Source organism: Ascaphus truei, chromosome 21 (genome assembly GCF_040206685.1).
Source record: "Ascaphus truei isolate aAscTru1 chromosome 21, aAscTru1.hap1, whole genome shotgun sequence".
NCBI lineage: Eukaryota > Metazoa > Chordata > Amphibia > Anura > Ascaphidae > Ascaphus > Ascaphus truei.
Genome location: NC_134503.1, coordinates 7,185,644 through 7,203,540, shown reverse-complemented (window position 1 = coordinate 7,203,540; position 17,897 = coordinate 7,185,644). Strand labels below are relative to the sequence as shown.

General features: G+C 40.1%; 1 protein-coding gene and 1 long non-coding RNA gene across 6 annotated transcripts in view; one reads left to right on the top strand and one right to left on the bottom strand.

The window, feature by feature from the left end:
• Positions 1-17,897, bottom strand: part of LOC142472078 (uncharacterized) — a 172,124-nt gene that overhangs the window by 15,661 nt on the left and 138,566 nt on the right. For all 4 annotated transcript variants that reach the window (XR_012789589.1, XR_012789588.1, XR_012789590.1 and 1 more), the window contains one exon: positions 16,034-16,111. This is a non-coding gene — a long non-coding RNA (uncharacterized LOC142472078). The remainder of the gene's footprint in view (positions 1-16,033; positions 16,112-17,897) is intronic.
• LOC142472072 (histo-blood group ABO system transferase-like) overlaps positions 9,739-17,897 on the top strand; it is a 178,775-nt gene continuing 170,616 nt past the window's right edge. Inside the window, exon 1 of one of the 2 annotated variants that reach the window (XM_075578792.1) lies at positions 9,739-9,878. In XM_075578792.1, the coding sequence (XP_075434907.1) occupies positions 9,773-9,878 (106 nt within the window). In that variant the 5' untranslated portion in view covers positions 9,739-9,772. The remainder of the gene's footprint in view (positions 9,879-17,897) is intronic. The other variant, XM_075578791.1, reaches the window with a different exon arrangement.

The following is a 17,897-nucleotide window of genomic DNA, read 5'->3' as shown; positions in this document are numbered from 1 at the left end:
TAGAACTAACGAGGAAAATAAACTATAAGAATGTTTTCACTGCATAGAGGAACCGTGCATTTAAAATATTACATTTCCTTAATAAACTATGTCATCTGGTCCAGAAATATGTGTTAAAACCTGTAGTTTTTAGAAGATGCAAACATTTAAAATAAATTACTTTTCGCCAGTATGCTTACAATACCTTAATCCAGGGGGGCTCAACTCCAGTCCTCAAGCCCCCCCTCCCCCCCCCACCTCCCTGCTTCAGCACAGGTGGCTCAATCAGTCCCAGCTTCAGTTCAGATGAGCCTCTGATTGAGCCACCTGTGCAGAAGCTGGGATATCCTGAAAGCCTGACCTGTTGGTGGCGCTTGTGGATTGAAGTTGAGCTCTCCTGCTTTTAAGATAAGGGAAATTGGCTTCAAGTCAAAGGGAAAGGTTGCTATAAATATGGAAACTGAAAGGCTTGTAGCTTCAAGGATACAACTAATCAAACCAGTTCTATTAAAGTTTATATGTGAATTTGATTCTTAATCCAATCATAATAATGTCTATGAAGCGACGCCCTACCACAACAATGGGGGAAAAAAACAGATTTGTTTTTCTGTATATCCTTAGGAGAAGAATAACGTTTAAGGAAATACTGTAGGAACATCCCAAAAAAAATTCAAATAATTAACGAATAAACTGGGTGCAAATATCAAAGCTGTGAAACCGTACAGCAGCTAACGCAAGAAATGAGCTAAGAATGAGACCCTTCACACCAAAAACTATTTAGAAAAGGTGATTTTGTATTGGCAAAGAAAACATAAGCTATAAATCAGAATAACAACATGAAGAAAAATCAACACAATCCAACATGCAAATGCAGTGAGGTGTTGGCATAACTTTTCAGGGCGCAATCACCTTCATCAGGTGAACCCACACTTTTACCTATAGCAACATTTGTTTAAATGGTGGTTAGCGCGGGTAGAAGCGCTACTCTGACTTCCCTTCCTTGATGGCGAGCGTCTTAGCATGGAGGCGCCCTCGACATCTCCCACGCCATAATGACACCGCGTTGACGCGTCCAATCCAAAGAAGAGCGCCAGGGTACGGGGCAACAAACTCTCCTGATACTCTCGCTCCACAACTTCTGTCGCCATGACACCCTTCCATGGCAATCATGGAGTGGATCATACTCGTACCTACAATGTTGCTAAGTATCCTGGCCACCAGAAAATAAAGCAAATATATAACAAAAAATCATTTAAAAAATGAATATACCTCTATGCATAACACAATAGAAACCAAACCTATATCCAAGGCAAACCATATAACCATTAAGGGTAAATAGGAACCATATACAAACCATAAAACATTTAAAGAAAATGATGTGAAACTCCAAAAAAGGATAGTTAATGCAGAGAAAGAGATAGTAACAAATAAACAAAACAAGTTTAAACGTGATGAGACTGACTACGAAAAAGGTAATCCAAGAAATTGGACAGTTAGAAAACTATTTGACCCAAATTTGAACCATAAGAAGCATGAGGAAAGGATGCCACCGAGACAATTAGAACCTGCTATACAGGAAAGTAATGCCACCACAAGACCAAAACAACATACCACTGATAGAAATCTCCAGCAGAAAACACAGCGAAAAAGCCGTTGTAGCAACGTACAGCCAGATTCTAGGAGAGAATCTATCACCACTCACTAAAGGTATTTGGAAGATAAAGATACCAATAGTAAGCACCCTAGACACAATGACAAAACTATAAATGCTGCAGATTGTGTAGGGGCACGAGACCATTCCAGTTCGTGGGAAACGAGGAATCGTTTCTCACCACTGGAAGACATAGGATCCCCAGCAGGGCCAAAAAGGAGAAGAACCCAAGAGGGAAATGAGGGAGAAGGAAGAAGCTGACATTAGATATATCTACAAAGAGTAACAACATTTTCAATTTGAATCAAATAACACTTACTCAATTCCAAGAAAATATTATTAAAAAGGGAGTCGTCTTTGCGCCTACTATAGGCCCAAACAATTTTAAACTGTTAATAGACTAACAATACATGTTTAAGAGAAGTGACTGTTGGGAGACATTTTTTTAAATGTAGAATCTGGAATGTCGAATTTTAAGGATTTACTACCGTTAAATAAAAATGATGATGCATTCATCCAAACAAAATTGAAACCAAAATCTACTTTTTACCCGAGCAATGAGAGAGGTCAGCATCCTGAGGTATTCTACCAAATGATAAACAATGACTTCACTAAACTAGTCGAGGAGAGTTCATGTTCTAAATTCAAGCATAATTTGACAAAGAAAGGGGAGCAATGGAAAGTTTGATGAACCATGACAATATTATAATAAAACAGGCAGACAAAGGGGGAGGAGTCATCATTTTAGATATAAGCTACTATTTGCATAATTTAACATTCTATTAGATTCTTCCAAACACATATCAGTCATTAGACAGAAATCCGACAGGTGAATTTCTTAAAGATTTGAAAACGTTTCTAATGACGGGGAAAACATGGGCCATTCTCAATGACAATAAATATAATTATCTCTAAGGAGAGGCAAAAGTTGCCATTGTTCTATTTTTTACTTAAGTTTCATAAAAACATAACACTCCCCCGCACCCCTGAAAAACCAATTATTTCTGGTATAGACTCATTAACCACAAATCTATCGGAATACATAGACTTCTTTTTGCAGAAATATGTCAGAACAATCAAATCTTACATTAGAGACACTACAGATATTATCAAATCATTAGAACTTATAAGTTGGCAGGATGATTATATAATAGCAACATCAGACGTCACTTCATTATATACGTCCATATCACATAAAGATGGCTGTAGTGCTGTAGAGAACATTTTGAGAGGATAAAGAACTGGAAATGGATGAGGTTAAGTTTATTATCGAGTGCATTATGTTCATATTAGAAAAAATATATTTTTGGTTTGATGATAGGTTTTATTTACAGAAGTGTGGAACGGCGATGGGGACTAGGTTCGCGCCGAGCTACGCTAATATTTTCATGGGCCAATGGGAAGATAGGCATATTTGGTCCAACGCGGGGCTCGTCGCGAACCTAGTCCTCTATCGTCGTTTCATAGATGATATTATACTAATTTGGAAAGGGGATAGAGCATCTTTAGAGTTATTTTTTGGCTTCTTTTAATGTCAACGACCTGAATTTGAGATTCACTTCAAAATTTAGTGAAAGAGAAATTGAGTTTCTTGATTTAACTATATATGTAGAAAATGGCAGTCTAAAAACCAAAACATATTTCAAGCCAGTAGACTCCAATAACTTCATATTGAAGTCTAGCTGTCATGATCCTAGTTGGGTCAAAAATATTCCTTACGGTGATATTCATAGATTGACTTCTGTTACATCACTGATGTGTTCAACGGTAGAGTCTGATACATTTTCCAGATTGGCTGGACACATTGCAACAGTTACCACTCACACTGACACAGTTACTTTGTGTGTATTCATTCTGGTCTATCCTTTCCTATGTGACACATTGCGTGTGGTGGCTACAGTTGCTTCACCCTTGTCTGTCTCGCTATTACAGCACACTACTGTCTATTTAGATTAAGCGAAGATAGGGCGAGATTCATTTATTACATCATTTAATGTTTCATATGTGCATCGATATTAGCCATTGTGCATGGCTGCTGGTGATTTCAGACCCTGTTACTTATTGTATGTAACATTGCTTTGGCTCAAGTCTTGTGTATATACATCTACATATATACATACAGAGGCTGCTGCTTCTATATACTCTAACCCTGATTTGGACTGTATATTCAGACCTTACAGGTAAAGCAAAGTACTAAGTGGGAACTTTGATCCACCTTTGCTACTAATGTACTGACCCTTATTGGAGAAATACATTGTGGTGCATTAACATCTATATACATACTGGGTTATCAATTCATTTTTCGCCAGCCTTCTGGAGGATTTTAATCATTTTCACTGTATATAATGTTCTCTTGTGTATATATAATTTAGATGCTATTAAAGTTTTATTATTTTTTTCTTTTAGTCCTATGTGGACATATATTTGGTGCATGTCAAAGTATCACAGCTATGGGTTATTGACACCCCTTGTGGAGACATTTATTATTTGAGTATTTAGAGCGTTTAGGTCATCATCCCTGTTTTTATAATAGAAAGAAACCTAATATAAAAAAGGAGTTAACACACAAACACACTATATCATACATTGTATACAAATCTCAGTAAAATCACATGACCCTTATACAAGTAACAAAATCCGACAGACCGGGTATACCGGTAACTTGAAGATGGCTATCTGAAATCAAATAGCTTACATAAATGGAACAAGATCTATGTATTTATTAAACACATTCGGTGTAAATGTACTCATTCTGAAAATCCAGTAACAAAAAGTATTTCTCTAAATCTTTTGCTTGTACTTTCAAAATCAACGCTTCTAGAACAATTCCTTTTTAGATGTTGAGCAAATGAACATATCACTTGTGAGCACATTCACATGTCTCAGACAGGTCTGCAACCCTGCCTCTCCCCATCATCTCCTAGCATGTACAGTGCTTCCACTGCAGCAAGGGATTCTGGGAAGTAACATGCACATGAGCACACAGTTTCACCTTTTACTTCAAATCCATTTTGACATGAACCCCTATAAGCTTATGCCTGTCGCATTACCCAGCTTTATAGCACATCCTGCATTAAAATGCTTAGCCAGTAGCCGTGGAGCCTGCCCATAAGGTGTGTTTTTTACCCAGCTTGGGTGATGATAACTATTTGCCAAAAGACAGTTATTGGTGGCTACTTCTTTAAAAAGTGGTCTATTGAGACATTGCTCCCTCCGCCGCAGAAGTAAATGAGAGTATTCACAGGTAGTGTTAGGGCCTGCGTACCAGTCATGCTGTGATGGGGCTGCAGGCTTATAACGCTTTTGCCAAAGAGTTTAACTAAATGACCCTTACTTATGAGAAGGCAAACAGTTAAGTATTTAACTGTATATTTTTTGTCATATTGGATGTAGCATTGGGAATTTTTGTCTTTTGCTGTATAGTGAAGTTGGAATAGTCTTAATATCTGACCTGTCGGGGGGGTCTTGAGGACCCCTGGTTTACAGAGTCAGTGTCCTTACTTGCTGGGCCACTCTCTGCGGCCATTGTATGAGAGCAGGGTAAATTGGTCACAAGAATGTCTTTGCAGTTTAGACTTCATTTTCAGCCACACAGTCCCCTTTGTGTATATACACCTGAGGGCAAGGAGTATGTGCAATCAGTAATTAAATCTGCTCAGCACTGACTCTTGCGTGACTGTATTTAGGTTACGCCCACAATTCACATCATTATGAATACCACATAATGAATTTCAGATTTAGATCATTACAGTTTAAAAAGCCTCCAAAATATTTAACTGAATTTTATCACCTTGTCGAATCATAATAATGTTGCCTATGTATCGACCGCACATAACTACATTGGGGGGGGGGGAAACAATTGCTTAAGGCTGCGCTTATAGTGACGGCGACGCAGCGTCGCGGCAAAACAAATGTATTGCCGCCGTCGCGTGCGCTTATAGTAGAAGCGACGTAACGGTACGACGGCTTGGTTGCGATCGCTGGAAGTCAAGTCAATTTGATTTTTCCATCGACCGCAGCGTGATGTCACCATCGCCGTCGCCGGTGACGGCACTATAAGCGCAGCCTAACTTATTGTGCTCGCCTTTGAATATGTACGTTAGCTAGAGTGGCATCAACAAGCTGAAATCGCAAATAAATGTCTGTAGCTCAAGAAGCTTCACTCACATTCAAAGACAGGCTTGGTAGCAACTGGCTACTAAGTAGCCCATGTGGTTAAGAAAACGTTGTTTTTCAAAGAGCGGCCGCGCTGGATTCCGGTTCAATGCCAGGTGTAAATACACGGATTTATTTCGGAAGCTTTAAACCATTTCATCAAAAGAGTGTTGCTAGAGTATCTTCAGTTTACCGGACCAAACGTACATATTCTCCCGGGTCATAGCCCCGGTAATAGGTTAAATTGCATATGGCGGCTAGACTCAGAGGTTTGGGTGCATATACCGGGGGAAGAGGGGAGCGCAGCACGCACACACATAGGTGTATATAGAAAGCAGCACTGAACTTAGATTTTCGAATGGCACAGTCAGCTCCCGTATGGAGGTATGTCCGATGCCCTGTATCAGAAGCGGCATACACAGATGATATACAGTGGCACAGAAGCATACCTATAGAGATATGAAGATATTGAGTCAATATCCCTGAACCCTACGATCTTTACCTAGTACTGACAGTTGATTTTGACTAGATACCTCAGAAGAGAGAAAATGATATCAATAAAGTACCCAACAGCAGCGTGGCAAGACACTTTAATGAAACACATGGTGTCCTAATTGGTGGCTTGAGATGTGTGGTGGTAAAAAAGTAAGTTTAGGATGTCGCAAAGGAGATTCAGATAGAAACCTTCTTCAAAAGGAAACAAGGTGGATTTAGAGCCTTGAAACCTGCGCCCTTTGGGGTATGAAAGAGATTAGGAGAAGGCGCGGCTCAGTGAGTAAAGACACTGACTGGCACTGAGTGTGAAGCAGGGGAGCCTGGTTCAATTCCCAGTGTCGGCTCCTTGTGACCTTTGGCAAGTCACTTTATCTCCCCAAAAACATAGATTGTAAGCTCCATGGGACCTGTGCCTGCAAAAAGTCTCTGTAAAGCGCTGCGTAAAACTAGCATCGCTATACAAGAACATGCCATTATTATTATTACATTCGGGTGTTTTCTGTGAGAATTGGACTCTGGGCAAACATACTTAGTGAAATATTATAATTATTTTCTTGTGTTCTCTATTTAGTATTTGTTATTCTATTGGAAATTGCTGATTGATTTAGACATTTGTAAATTGGGCAAAACACATGTTAGCGGCAAGCAGAAGTTGGCAACCTCAAAGACTGAGTCTCTGAGCCACCTTTGCCAAAGCTGGGATATCCTGAAAATCTGACCTGTTGGTGAAGCTTGAGGACTGGAGTTGAGCACTCCTGATTTAAAGTGTTAATACTTTTATTTTTTAGTAAGGATACTGGTCTTTGGAGGCTTATTTGAGTGAGTTTTCTTGAGGTGATCTCAGCTTCCTTTTTCTGTAGAAGTGTATTGAGAAACAAAGCATCGCCCACACGTTCTTGTGAGGATTATTTGTTAATCTGTTATTATTTTTATCTGTAGCAGATTCACAAGTGTTTTTGTTACGATATAATCCCTCTACATTATACAATAATTTGGTCTGATCTTCCGTGAGATATTTATTTATAAAATATTTTACCAGGAAATTATCCATTGAGCGTTACCTCTCGTTTTATTTACGTCCTGGGCACAGAGGTACAATAACAATACATGGTTACATGTTATATTTAAAGACATATCATGAACAGTTAGAGATATGTTATGGGCGTATGTTACGGTTACAGACAAGATTAAAAAGTGAGACGGCTGAAGTCTTGAAATGACTTATACTGGTGATGGCTTTAAGAGTCTGCGGTAGACTGTTCCAGGTGTAAGGTGCTCTGTATGAGAAGGAGGAACAACCGACTTTGTTGAACTTTGGGACAGTGACTGGACAGTTGTGTGGAATCAGATCTCAAGTGACAAGTGCGGCATATGGTTGGGGTGAGGCGCTTGTTCATACAGCCAGGTAGCTTACCCAGAAAGTGTTTGAAGGCAAGACAGGAAAAAAGTACTTTGTGCTTGGATTCAAGAAATAGCCAATCTAGTTCTTTGATTATTTCACAGTGATATCTATTCAATTCTTACGATTTGCACCCGAGGTTAGACAGTAATCAAATAGTAAGTGAAACATTTTATAAAGAAATGGAAACTAATAGTTCCATAGAAGTGAGTTATAATCATCATAAAAAATTTCTAACAGATATACCGTTTCTCAGTGACTCCAAAGAAATTGCAGTACAGGCTGTCCTCAGTTATCCACGGAATCCGTTCTGGAAGTAGCGTTGGATAGTGAAACCGCTGTAAAGTGGGTCCCATGTTAATCAGTGGCGGTGAGCGTCGGATAACGCATTCAAGTATCGGATAACGCGTTCCGGCGTTGAAAAACGGCCCTTAGGGTTGCATTGTAAAGCGTTGGATATGCCATTCGTTGCAAAGTGAAGCGTTGGATAATGAGGACTACCTGTATAGAGAGTTTATAGAACAAGCTAATGAACTTAAAAGTACGTTTCTGGATAGAGGTCACCATAAATATAATTGTCAACTCAGCATTAGAAAGAGCCAAGATTTTAAAGAGAGAAAATCTCATTAAAGAAGAATCATTGGATATTAATCCAAAAAAGGGAAGGAAATGGTATTCTATTTATAACAACACTTTAATCAAGCATCTCAAGAAGATTGGAGGGTTTTTAAAATGTGATTTTTGGAGACACTTTTATCGACAAATCCAGATATTAGTTATCGTAATCACAAAAATAAAGGCGCAATTAAGTGAATGTAAACAGATCAAATAAAAACAGTGCGTGCAGTGCTAAAAAGTGAAATAAAGCACTCAAAAAGGTTATGGTGGTGGATAAACTAATAGCAGTTATCAATGTTGGTCAATATCCGCAAACCACGTGTCCCCTCAAAAGATGGACATGAGAAAAAACATAGCATACCAACGTTATAATGCACATTGAGATCTGGGGGAGTAAAAATGGCAGGCACAATGTCCCAGCTGTATGGCGGAGTGAGTGTATTACGGGTACCCTCGTACCACTCAGGATGTTCCTTTAGTCCCAACACATGTGCCTGAAAGTTGTTACTCCAGTCTCCTCATCGGCAACCTCGATCTCGTGATTTCCCCGGCTTTTGGCTCGGCATTCATTTAAGGCAGCACTGAGGAGCATTAGCATTTGCATAGACAAATATTTGGGGTAATTATTCAATTGCATTTCTTTGTTTGTTATTAGCTAGAAATATAAACAATGATCCATCTCCTATTGAAGTGAAATTGGATACGGCCCTGGATGAACTCATGTCTCGGCCCAAAAGCAACAGGATTTTTGCACTGAGGGAAATGTTACATTTTCAGATTTAATGACACTGATCACTAAACACTTTACACACAAATTAGATACAGAGTAAACTATTAGACCGTTTATAAACTGCAACACCACATATGTAGTGTACCTCCTTAGAATGCGCGTGTAAAATCCAATACGTAGGATGAACCAAAAAGACCACTTAAAAAGAGGATTCAAGAGCAAGTTAGAAACATTAAAAAAATGTTATACGGTATGCTGGACAGTGTCTCTAGATCAGAGTTTCCCAACCAGGGTGCTGGGGAAGGCTGGTGTGCTGTGACCTTCTGCCTTGACTGCTGTGGCCTGAGGGGAAAAACTCAGCTAGTTGCTTAGCAGGAACATCCCACGCTCCAGGGAGGTATGTGGTGTTAGTAAGAAGGGGGTGGAGAGGGTTTATGATTAAGAAAGGCAGTGAGGGGGGTAAATGTGTAGTGTGTTAAGTAAACGGGTGAGTATGATGTGAGAGGGAGAATGGGAAGTGTGAAAGAAGAGGGTGGGTGACAATGTTGGGTGTGTGGAGGAGGGTCAGAAGAACAGGAATTCCCCCAAGTTTTTTTACAGTCCTTCAGGGGTGCCCCTGCTAAAAAAAAAAGGTGGAAAAACAGTGCGCAATATAGGTGCATAATAGAGATCAAATACTGTAGATATTACCTGCGCTCCTCCCTTTGTGAAGTATGCAGCTGGTAATAGGGTTGGCCTTACATTTATGGAAAACAAAAAAACAATTCTTGCGCTCCTACCAATTGGGGTGAAATATACAAATGGTTTATCGCGTCGTCGGCCAGGAAATCGCAGGTGGCAGTGGCTAGCAGGTGGGTGAATTGGTAGTTTTCCCACGGTGGGGGGAGTCAGCCTACCTTGAAGCTTGCTGGAGGGCTTAACCCCTTCATTACCTTAGCCGTTACTACTAATAGCGCTTTTGCCCATTTGTGATGCAAAAAGCAAAAAATACACAATTAAATAAAATAAACATTACGATGCAACAAAATACTAGCCAATACACCCATTGAATGCCACTGTGGTTACCTATGCTTTCAATGGGAGCACAGATAACCACAATGGCATTGAATGGGTCCCCTACTATTTACCCTCCCTCCCCCCACTGCATGACATGTGGCAACAAGTGAATAAAGCAGGTTCGAGGACCCGTGCAAGAGATCTAGACACAGTTACAGGATCTCTATTTTTCTTGTACGTTGGACCTATGGGTTGGGAATATAAGAGAGTTGTTTAATCTATTGTTTTTAAAGTGTTTCTCTCTGGAGTGAGCTGTTAGTATATATTTGTGTACACCCATTTCAGGGGCCTACAACACACTGCGGAGCATGGAAGGGTTAAACAGAGTCTGACATTTTCTGTGACCCAGGTTGATCTGTATTGCTACGATAAGAAATGCAGCCTTATATACATTCCTGCTGTTAGCAGTATGTTACAATGTTGCAGACGGGAGAGAATGTATTAGAACAGGAGTGTGCAAACTTTCCCCCCCGGCGGGGTGCACCCCTGTATTAGAGGTTTAGCAGTAGCGTGACAGAGGAAAGAGCGGATCTTCACTATATCACAGAGGAAGAAGATACAAGTTTTAGCCATGCCGTGAATGTGAATGGAGAAGGAAAATGCCATGTTACATAAACATGTATATTACCAGTTGCTCCTCATATCCTTCTGTCCATGTACTGTGTGTTCTTGAAACTTCCTTTACTGCATCTTGCTTTCTGTGTGGGGCTTCCCTCTCCGGGACGTAAGTTTCTGATGCTGTTCTCTCCTGAGTTTCCCAATCCACGTTATTGCACATACAGTATGTGTATTTTTCTCTTTTTTTTATGCACACCTGGATAAGTGTGCGCCCCTGATCTTCGTTTCCTGCCTCATCTAATCCCTACCTAGGGTTTTTTTATGCTCGATTTGGGGTCACTCTCCCTGTGATTGGTCAGAGAGAAGCCTACTCAATCAACCTATGCCCTAGCTGACCTGACAACTGGTTGTATGGAAAACTTTCCAACGCAGTGGAGCGCAATATCACCCCGAAAAGAAAAAATAGAGACACAAACATAGTGTGATACGTTTCTCAAATGGAATGGGCGTTTTAATAGCCAGTAGTTAGTACTACTCACATATTGCTTAATTATAATAGGCCGATCCAAATCTGTGGCGACATCTATGGGAGTATTCTGGGCGACAGCCAGGCTTTCAGGAAGAACAGAAATGGAATGGTATAAAAAAAAAAAGTGGCTGTATATATCAATAGTCCAGAAAGTGGTGCACTCACAGTACTATGTAGACAAGGGAAAATCCCTAATTGGGTGCTCTATATCCTGAGTGTTGCCTGTAAGCATAACAGTAATAATGTACAGACCAGGTTACATCCTCTTGAGGCATAAATCAATACTATTGTTCCAGCGTGGAGTGAGCCATAAGTATAATAATCCATGCAATGAGGGGAGAAGCCATCTAACCTGTTCCCGGTGAGTATGTTGCCCCACCCGGCGGTCCCCCTCTGGCCGGGCTTTTCAAGTCTCCCGTAGTCTCACTGTTTATGAGCACGTTTACTCACAGTTGGTAGTTAAATTCTTTTACACGCCTCCGGCCGGTATGATGAGGTAGCTCCTGGTCTCCTGCGTGCCTCTCGTTCCAAAGGTAAGGTAGAGCAGGAAAAAGTGGTGGGACGGGCACTGCTAATTAAAACAGGCTGGAGGCAAGGTGCTACAAAAAAGGGTACTTTATTACGGCATGATAGCCAATATAGACCCTCCTTGTGTTTTATATTGGCTATCATGCCGCAATAAAGAACCCTTTTTTGTAGCACCTTGCCTCCAGCCTGTTTTAATTAGCAGTGCCCGTCCCACCACTTTTTCCCACACACAGTACTACGATGAAATGCCACATGTGCTCAGCCACAACGGTCCTGCTCAACAGCACAAACCGCCACCGATCCTAGATATGAAGAAGCAGTCTTCATAATAAAAGAGATTTATTATGCAAACATCGACGTTTCGGTCTGCTGGCAAACCTTTATCAAGAGGATAAAGAGGACTCCTGATAAAGGCTCGCCAGCGGGCCAAAACTGTCGACCGTTGCATAATAAATCATTTTTGTATTTTATATATCAGTAACAATCTCATAAGAATGTGCACTCACGCTATCCATTCTTTAAGGCCTCTGCACTGCTCGGCATTTTAGCGTCTCACGTGACCCGTCACGTGTCTGATTGGTATCTCGATGGTCAGGAGAAGGGAGGATACTTCTCTGTTTCCCCGACTACGGGTTTCACCTCAAAGGCTTCCTCAGGAGTCAATACTTGCTGTCTACCAGGATCCTAGTATATATACCCCTCATAATGTTTGTATGTATGTCTTTATTTATATAGCGCCATTAATGTACATAGCGCTTCACAGCAGTAATAAACGTGACAATCATATAAATAATATGGATAACACATAATGGGAAGAAGTACTTCAGACATAAAAGTAACATTTAGGAAAAGGAGTCACTGCTCCGAAGAGCTTACAATCTAATTGGTAGGTAGGAAGAACTTACAGAGACAGTGGGTGATTAGTGATAATTGTTAATCCACCCATCTGGTAAAATATCAACATAGTATGTAACCACCTTACTAATTCCTACACATCATCGTCAGTAAATTCAAAAGAAATTGTACAAATTGAACCTCAACATTGATAAGTTCATCAGAGATACAAATTTATACATAACAAGGTCCGGAAAAAGTACCACTAACATTGCAATGATTTCCGATAAATGTAAAACATTATAATACTAGATGAATTGCATAAATGTCTCATCTCGTGTGATTTGATGTGCTTCACAGTTATTACAATACCATTTAATCCAAAATAAGATTGCACATTTTATGACTAACATTCAGTATAATAGTATTGGTTATATGGAAAGACTGGTATATATACGCGACCCATTGCTGCCTGGTACAGCAGGGCCCCGCTTCTCGGCGCTCCGCTTTTCGGCGATCCGCTGATACGGCGGCACCGAGAAGGGGGCCGCCATGTTGAATTTAAAATCGCGCGTGCGCAGAATGGGCGGGTGCGCCCGGTGCGCATGCGCAGACCGCCGGTTGCGCGCGCAGACCTCAGGTCGCACATGCGCAGAACGGCAAAAATGCCGGTTTGCGCATGCGCAGCACTGAAAATTGCCGGATCTGCTTTCCGGCGATTTTCACTATACGGCGGGCCCCTGGAACGGAACCCGCCGTATACCCGGGGCCCTGCTGTAGTTACAGTACAGTATGTCCCTATTGTGCTCATACATCTTTTTGCAGTTGCTATGAAAAGTAGTTTCTCGCATAAATGAGTGAGATACCTTTAAAAACCAGTTTGTTTGTAGAATTTGCACCTAGATGTAAATTAAACTGATTTCCTCAGGGTATAAGCAACTCAACCAGGGTCATATTCAGGGTGCACTAGGGTAATTGTTGAATAATAGCAGCACAGAGAGATGTGTTTCTCTCCACGGCCGTAGAGAAACTGGAATACCCTATACCGTGCACTCTCTGGGTAACCTGACTAGTTCAAATGTAAGAGAGATAAGCAAGATTAGTATTGAGATATATCACCACGGTGTGATGCTGATAATCAGATATAAATAATATCCCCTAAATAATAGTAATCTGATTTGAGGTAAAAACTAAACTTTATTATTACAAACAAAATAAAATAATGGGGGCGAGTTCAAAACTCACCAAACTAATGGTGATAGAATCCACTCCGGAGCAATCATAAGTCATAGGTGAACATATAGGATTTTTGTTTAGGTAGACACATGAACCCCCCAATTTGAGTAGGGGTAGTCTTTGTGGCAGAGGGCAGCAGCCTACATGTAAAGCAAGCCATCTTTAAAGTAGCCATTGTTTAAGTGACAAGCAGTGTGGAGTTTAACAGGGAGTTCAACAGGAGTGAAACAAGTGGACAATACAACATCTACTGGCCCTGAATCTTGGATTTGAACTACGCTGGAAAGGAGGACATTATGTATCCCAGGCTGCACATCTCAGCACTAAACTATTGCTGCCGCCGCGACTATTTATATTTGCTGTGACCTCACTTCTTTTCAAAATAAGCGCTTCTTTCTACCAGCCTCATTATGTCTTTAACTTTATTCATATATCTCCATCTCTCCTTCCTTCGCCACTTCTGAATTCACATGAACTTTCTTACCTGCGCCCTCTGACACTACACAGGTACAGTATATCCCTGCACTAAAACACATCCCTATAAATAAATATAATATAGTGTGTGGGGGTGAGTGTTTGGGGGTGGGTTGAGTGTGCAGGTTTGAGCGTGTGTGTGTGTATAGCCCTGGGGGGAATATAGTATGTGGGTGTGGGGGGAGGGGGAGAATTTAATGAGTGTGTGGGGGGCGGGAGGAATGAGTGTGTGTGTGGAGGGGGGGGGAGAATTGAATGAGTGTGTGTGTGTGTGTGTGTGTGTGTGGGGGCAATTGAGTGGGTGTTGTGGGGAGGAATGAGTGTGTGTGGGGAGGGATTGAGAGTATGTGTCTGGTGGGGAATTGAAGGGGAGAGGGAGAGTGAATGAGTGGGGGAGAGAGGGAGAAAGAATAAAAAAGGGAGTGAGACATATTGGGGGGAGGGGGGGTGAGAGGGTGACAACCAATGGAGTGCGTGCGAGAATAAGAGGGATGAGTATGAGAGGGGGACAGTGAGGATCAGAGGGGGGCTGTGAGTTGCTGAGTGCAAGGTGTGTGAGAGTGGGGGTGCTCACAAAGCCGCTGACATGGGGGCCCTTGTGGAAACTACATTTATTATGTGCAGTTTGTTTAGGGGGCCCTTTCAAGATTTTTGCAGGGGGCCCAAATACATATTACAAAACAGGAAACACACGTTACAATATTCAAACCAGTTTATGCTGAAATTACAAACGTACATTTAAACACTATGAAGTTCTTTGTACAAATCTTACATCCATAAATGTTCACACCCAAAAACAACTTCATAAATTGGGTCTAAAATAACATGTCTGTCAGTTTTGCTGTTTGTAACATTATTTGATACATTTGCATATCATTCTGTCAAATTGACATTAACCCTTTCGTGCCAGAGCAAGGCATTGCAGACACCCCTCTGGCACTGAGTTATTAAAATCCTGGGATCTGGCTTTATTCCCCCTGGGCTTACCCAAGCTTTGGGAAAAGAGAGGATTATTGCCTGAGTAATAAGGTGAATGAGACGCTTTTGCAGCGTCCCAGGCGAAACACAGTCAGCTGGGAGGAGGAGGAACACACCGAGCCTGCCAGGCACAGGTCTCAGACACCTACATAGCCGACCAGACACCCTGTGTATTGAGCTCCTCATCCAGCCCCTGCTTGGGATAACAGCCAGCTATGGTGTTTACTGACAACTGTGAGTATCTCTGCTGAATCCTATACTGAGGGGGGGGGGGGGTTCACAGGGGTCAGAAAAATGTACTGCCAAGGGAAGGATGGAAGAGGGGGCAGGTCAGCAGAATTTAGGGAAAGACAATTATATACATATTACAAATAGAAATTATGGGGAATTAGAAGGAAATATTTGTTGAACTTCAGATCAGTTTAATATTTTTTGTAAAGACAAAAACGAATTGAATTAAACTAAAAAGAGGATCAGCAAGGAAAAGCACCAGATACATAGATCTATAATAAATAAACGTATACATGTGTGTGCAATATGTGTGTGTGTGTGTGTGTGTGTGTGTGTGTGTGTGTGTGTGTGTGTGTGTGTATATATATATATATATATAAAAATAAATATAATTTGTGTGTGTGTGAATATATATATAATGTTACACAACTTGGAGATTTTATGAAGAACGATCAGAATATTTATTCATACATGGTGTTAATAATGTGTTCCCTGTTTTAGTTCTTATGAATCTGGAACTTTGTTTTTTTAATGTAGAAATAACAAAAATTCATCATAAAAGATTAAGAAAGTCGCCCTTACCCTATCATTTACAGCAGCGCTGATTCCCACGCAGACTTTAATGTATCAAGGGCGCTAAAGTCCATTTGCACTAAGACCCTAATGAGAAGAACAGATGAGAGGGGGGGGGGGGGGGGAGAAGGACTGATAGTCAAATATTTCAACTTATTTCTTGACATTTACAAGTGCAGAATATATGGGAGAGAGAGAGGGTAAAGAGAGACAGAGACAGACAGACAGACACAGGGAAAAGAAAGCTTTAGCAAGAAGTATTACATCTAAATCCACCTTCAAATGAAACTGTATTTGTTTGTGGGTTTTTTACTCTACCCCATCAAATTCTACTGGGCATGTTTTTCTGTCTCCTGGTATATATTACTCATTTGTATGGTATATATATATTTGTAAAATATATCATTCTTATTTGTAAGGTATATTATATATCCCATAGTTGCTATATCTGATAGCCACAAGGATCCCCCTTTGTGAATAATAACCTGAATGTACAGTAAACCATCAAAGAAAAGGAAGAAATATTGGAAAGAAGAGAGAGGCAGAAACATACAGTAAACAGGGTAAAAAGCAAAAGCGGCAAGGTGCAAAACTAATGGGAAAAAAGGCACCAGATTTATCAAAGAAACTGGAATTTAAAGAGATTGCTTTCAATGGGATTTTTACTTTGCTAAATCCGTTTTGTGCAACTAGTTTTTCAGCACAAGCCAAAACAATGCGAATAAAATATAAACAAGCCAGAACAATGCTAATAAAATATTTATGATTATTATTCATAATGGTAATACAATATTTTCTTATATAGGGCTGCAGTGCATACAGTGCTGTACATAGAATTTCAACCCCACAGAATTAATCATTTCCTTTTGGTGCCTGGAGCACAGACAAAAAAGTTAAATAAAGCATAAGAGAGACAAGGTTGCAGGGAATTCAGGGAAAACTGGCAAACATTGTTTAGTGTTTTCCAATCAGAACATGCTCCAGGTTTCCTGTTATTAGTGCATTATTTGCGCAAGTCGCTTCTCATTAGTATAGACATGAACAAAAGAGGGTGGGGTTCATCCTCAGTGTGTGCTTAATACAAAGTTGGCTGTCCTCCCTCATTAAGTAGTTACTGTAGAAAGAGGAAAACACAACTCCTGTAGTTATTCTGCCAGGGGACAATGCTTCCAATAATATTCTAGGAAGTAATCATAACGAAAAAAAGTGAGCGGCACTCCTGTGGTCTTGTGCAAAAAGTGTATATATATATATATATATATATATATATATATATATATATATATATATATATATATATATATATATATATATATATATATATATAAAAACAAACAAAAAAAAAAAAACAATGTTTCAGTCCCTGAAAAAGGTCTAAATAGGGATGGAAAAGTTTTTTGTTTTTTTTTAGGACAGAACAGGAGTGGGGCGAGTATTTTTGCTAGTTAAGATAGGAGTTTGGACGCTTTTAACACTTAAGTTGATTAGTTCTCAATCCGGATGGTAAATCGAAGCTTCCTAAAATCAGGCTGATCAAGAAATGAAATGAGTTTTCATGATTTCATCAAAAGCTTCTAAATAATTAAAAATGAAAGTTTGAATTTCTGTCGTACTGTAATAAAGCTTCAATTCTTCCAAATACATTTCTAATGGACAGGAGAACTAAATATTAAGCCATCATACAGATATCCACTTATATTTACCATGATCAATATATATTGTATCAGCATATACTGTAAAGTGATGAACAAAGAAAAGAAACAAAGCTGCCAATAGTGTCACACTAGAGAGCACCCTACACTTAAATTAAAAGTACTATTTATTAATGAATTAATTAAAATATATTTATTGCAGCAAAATATACAAGGAACCA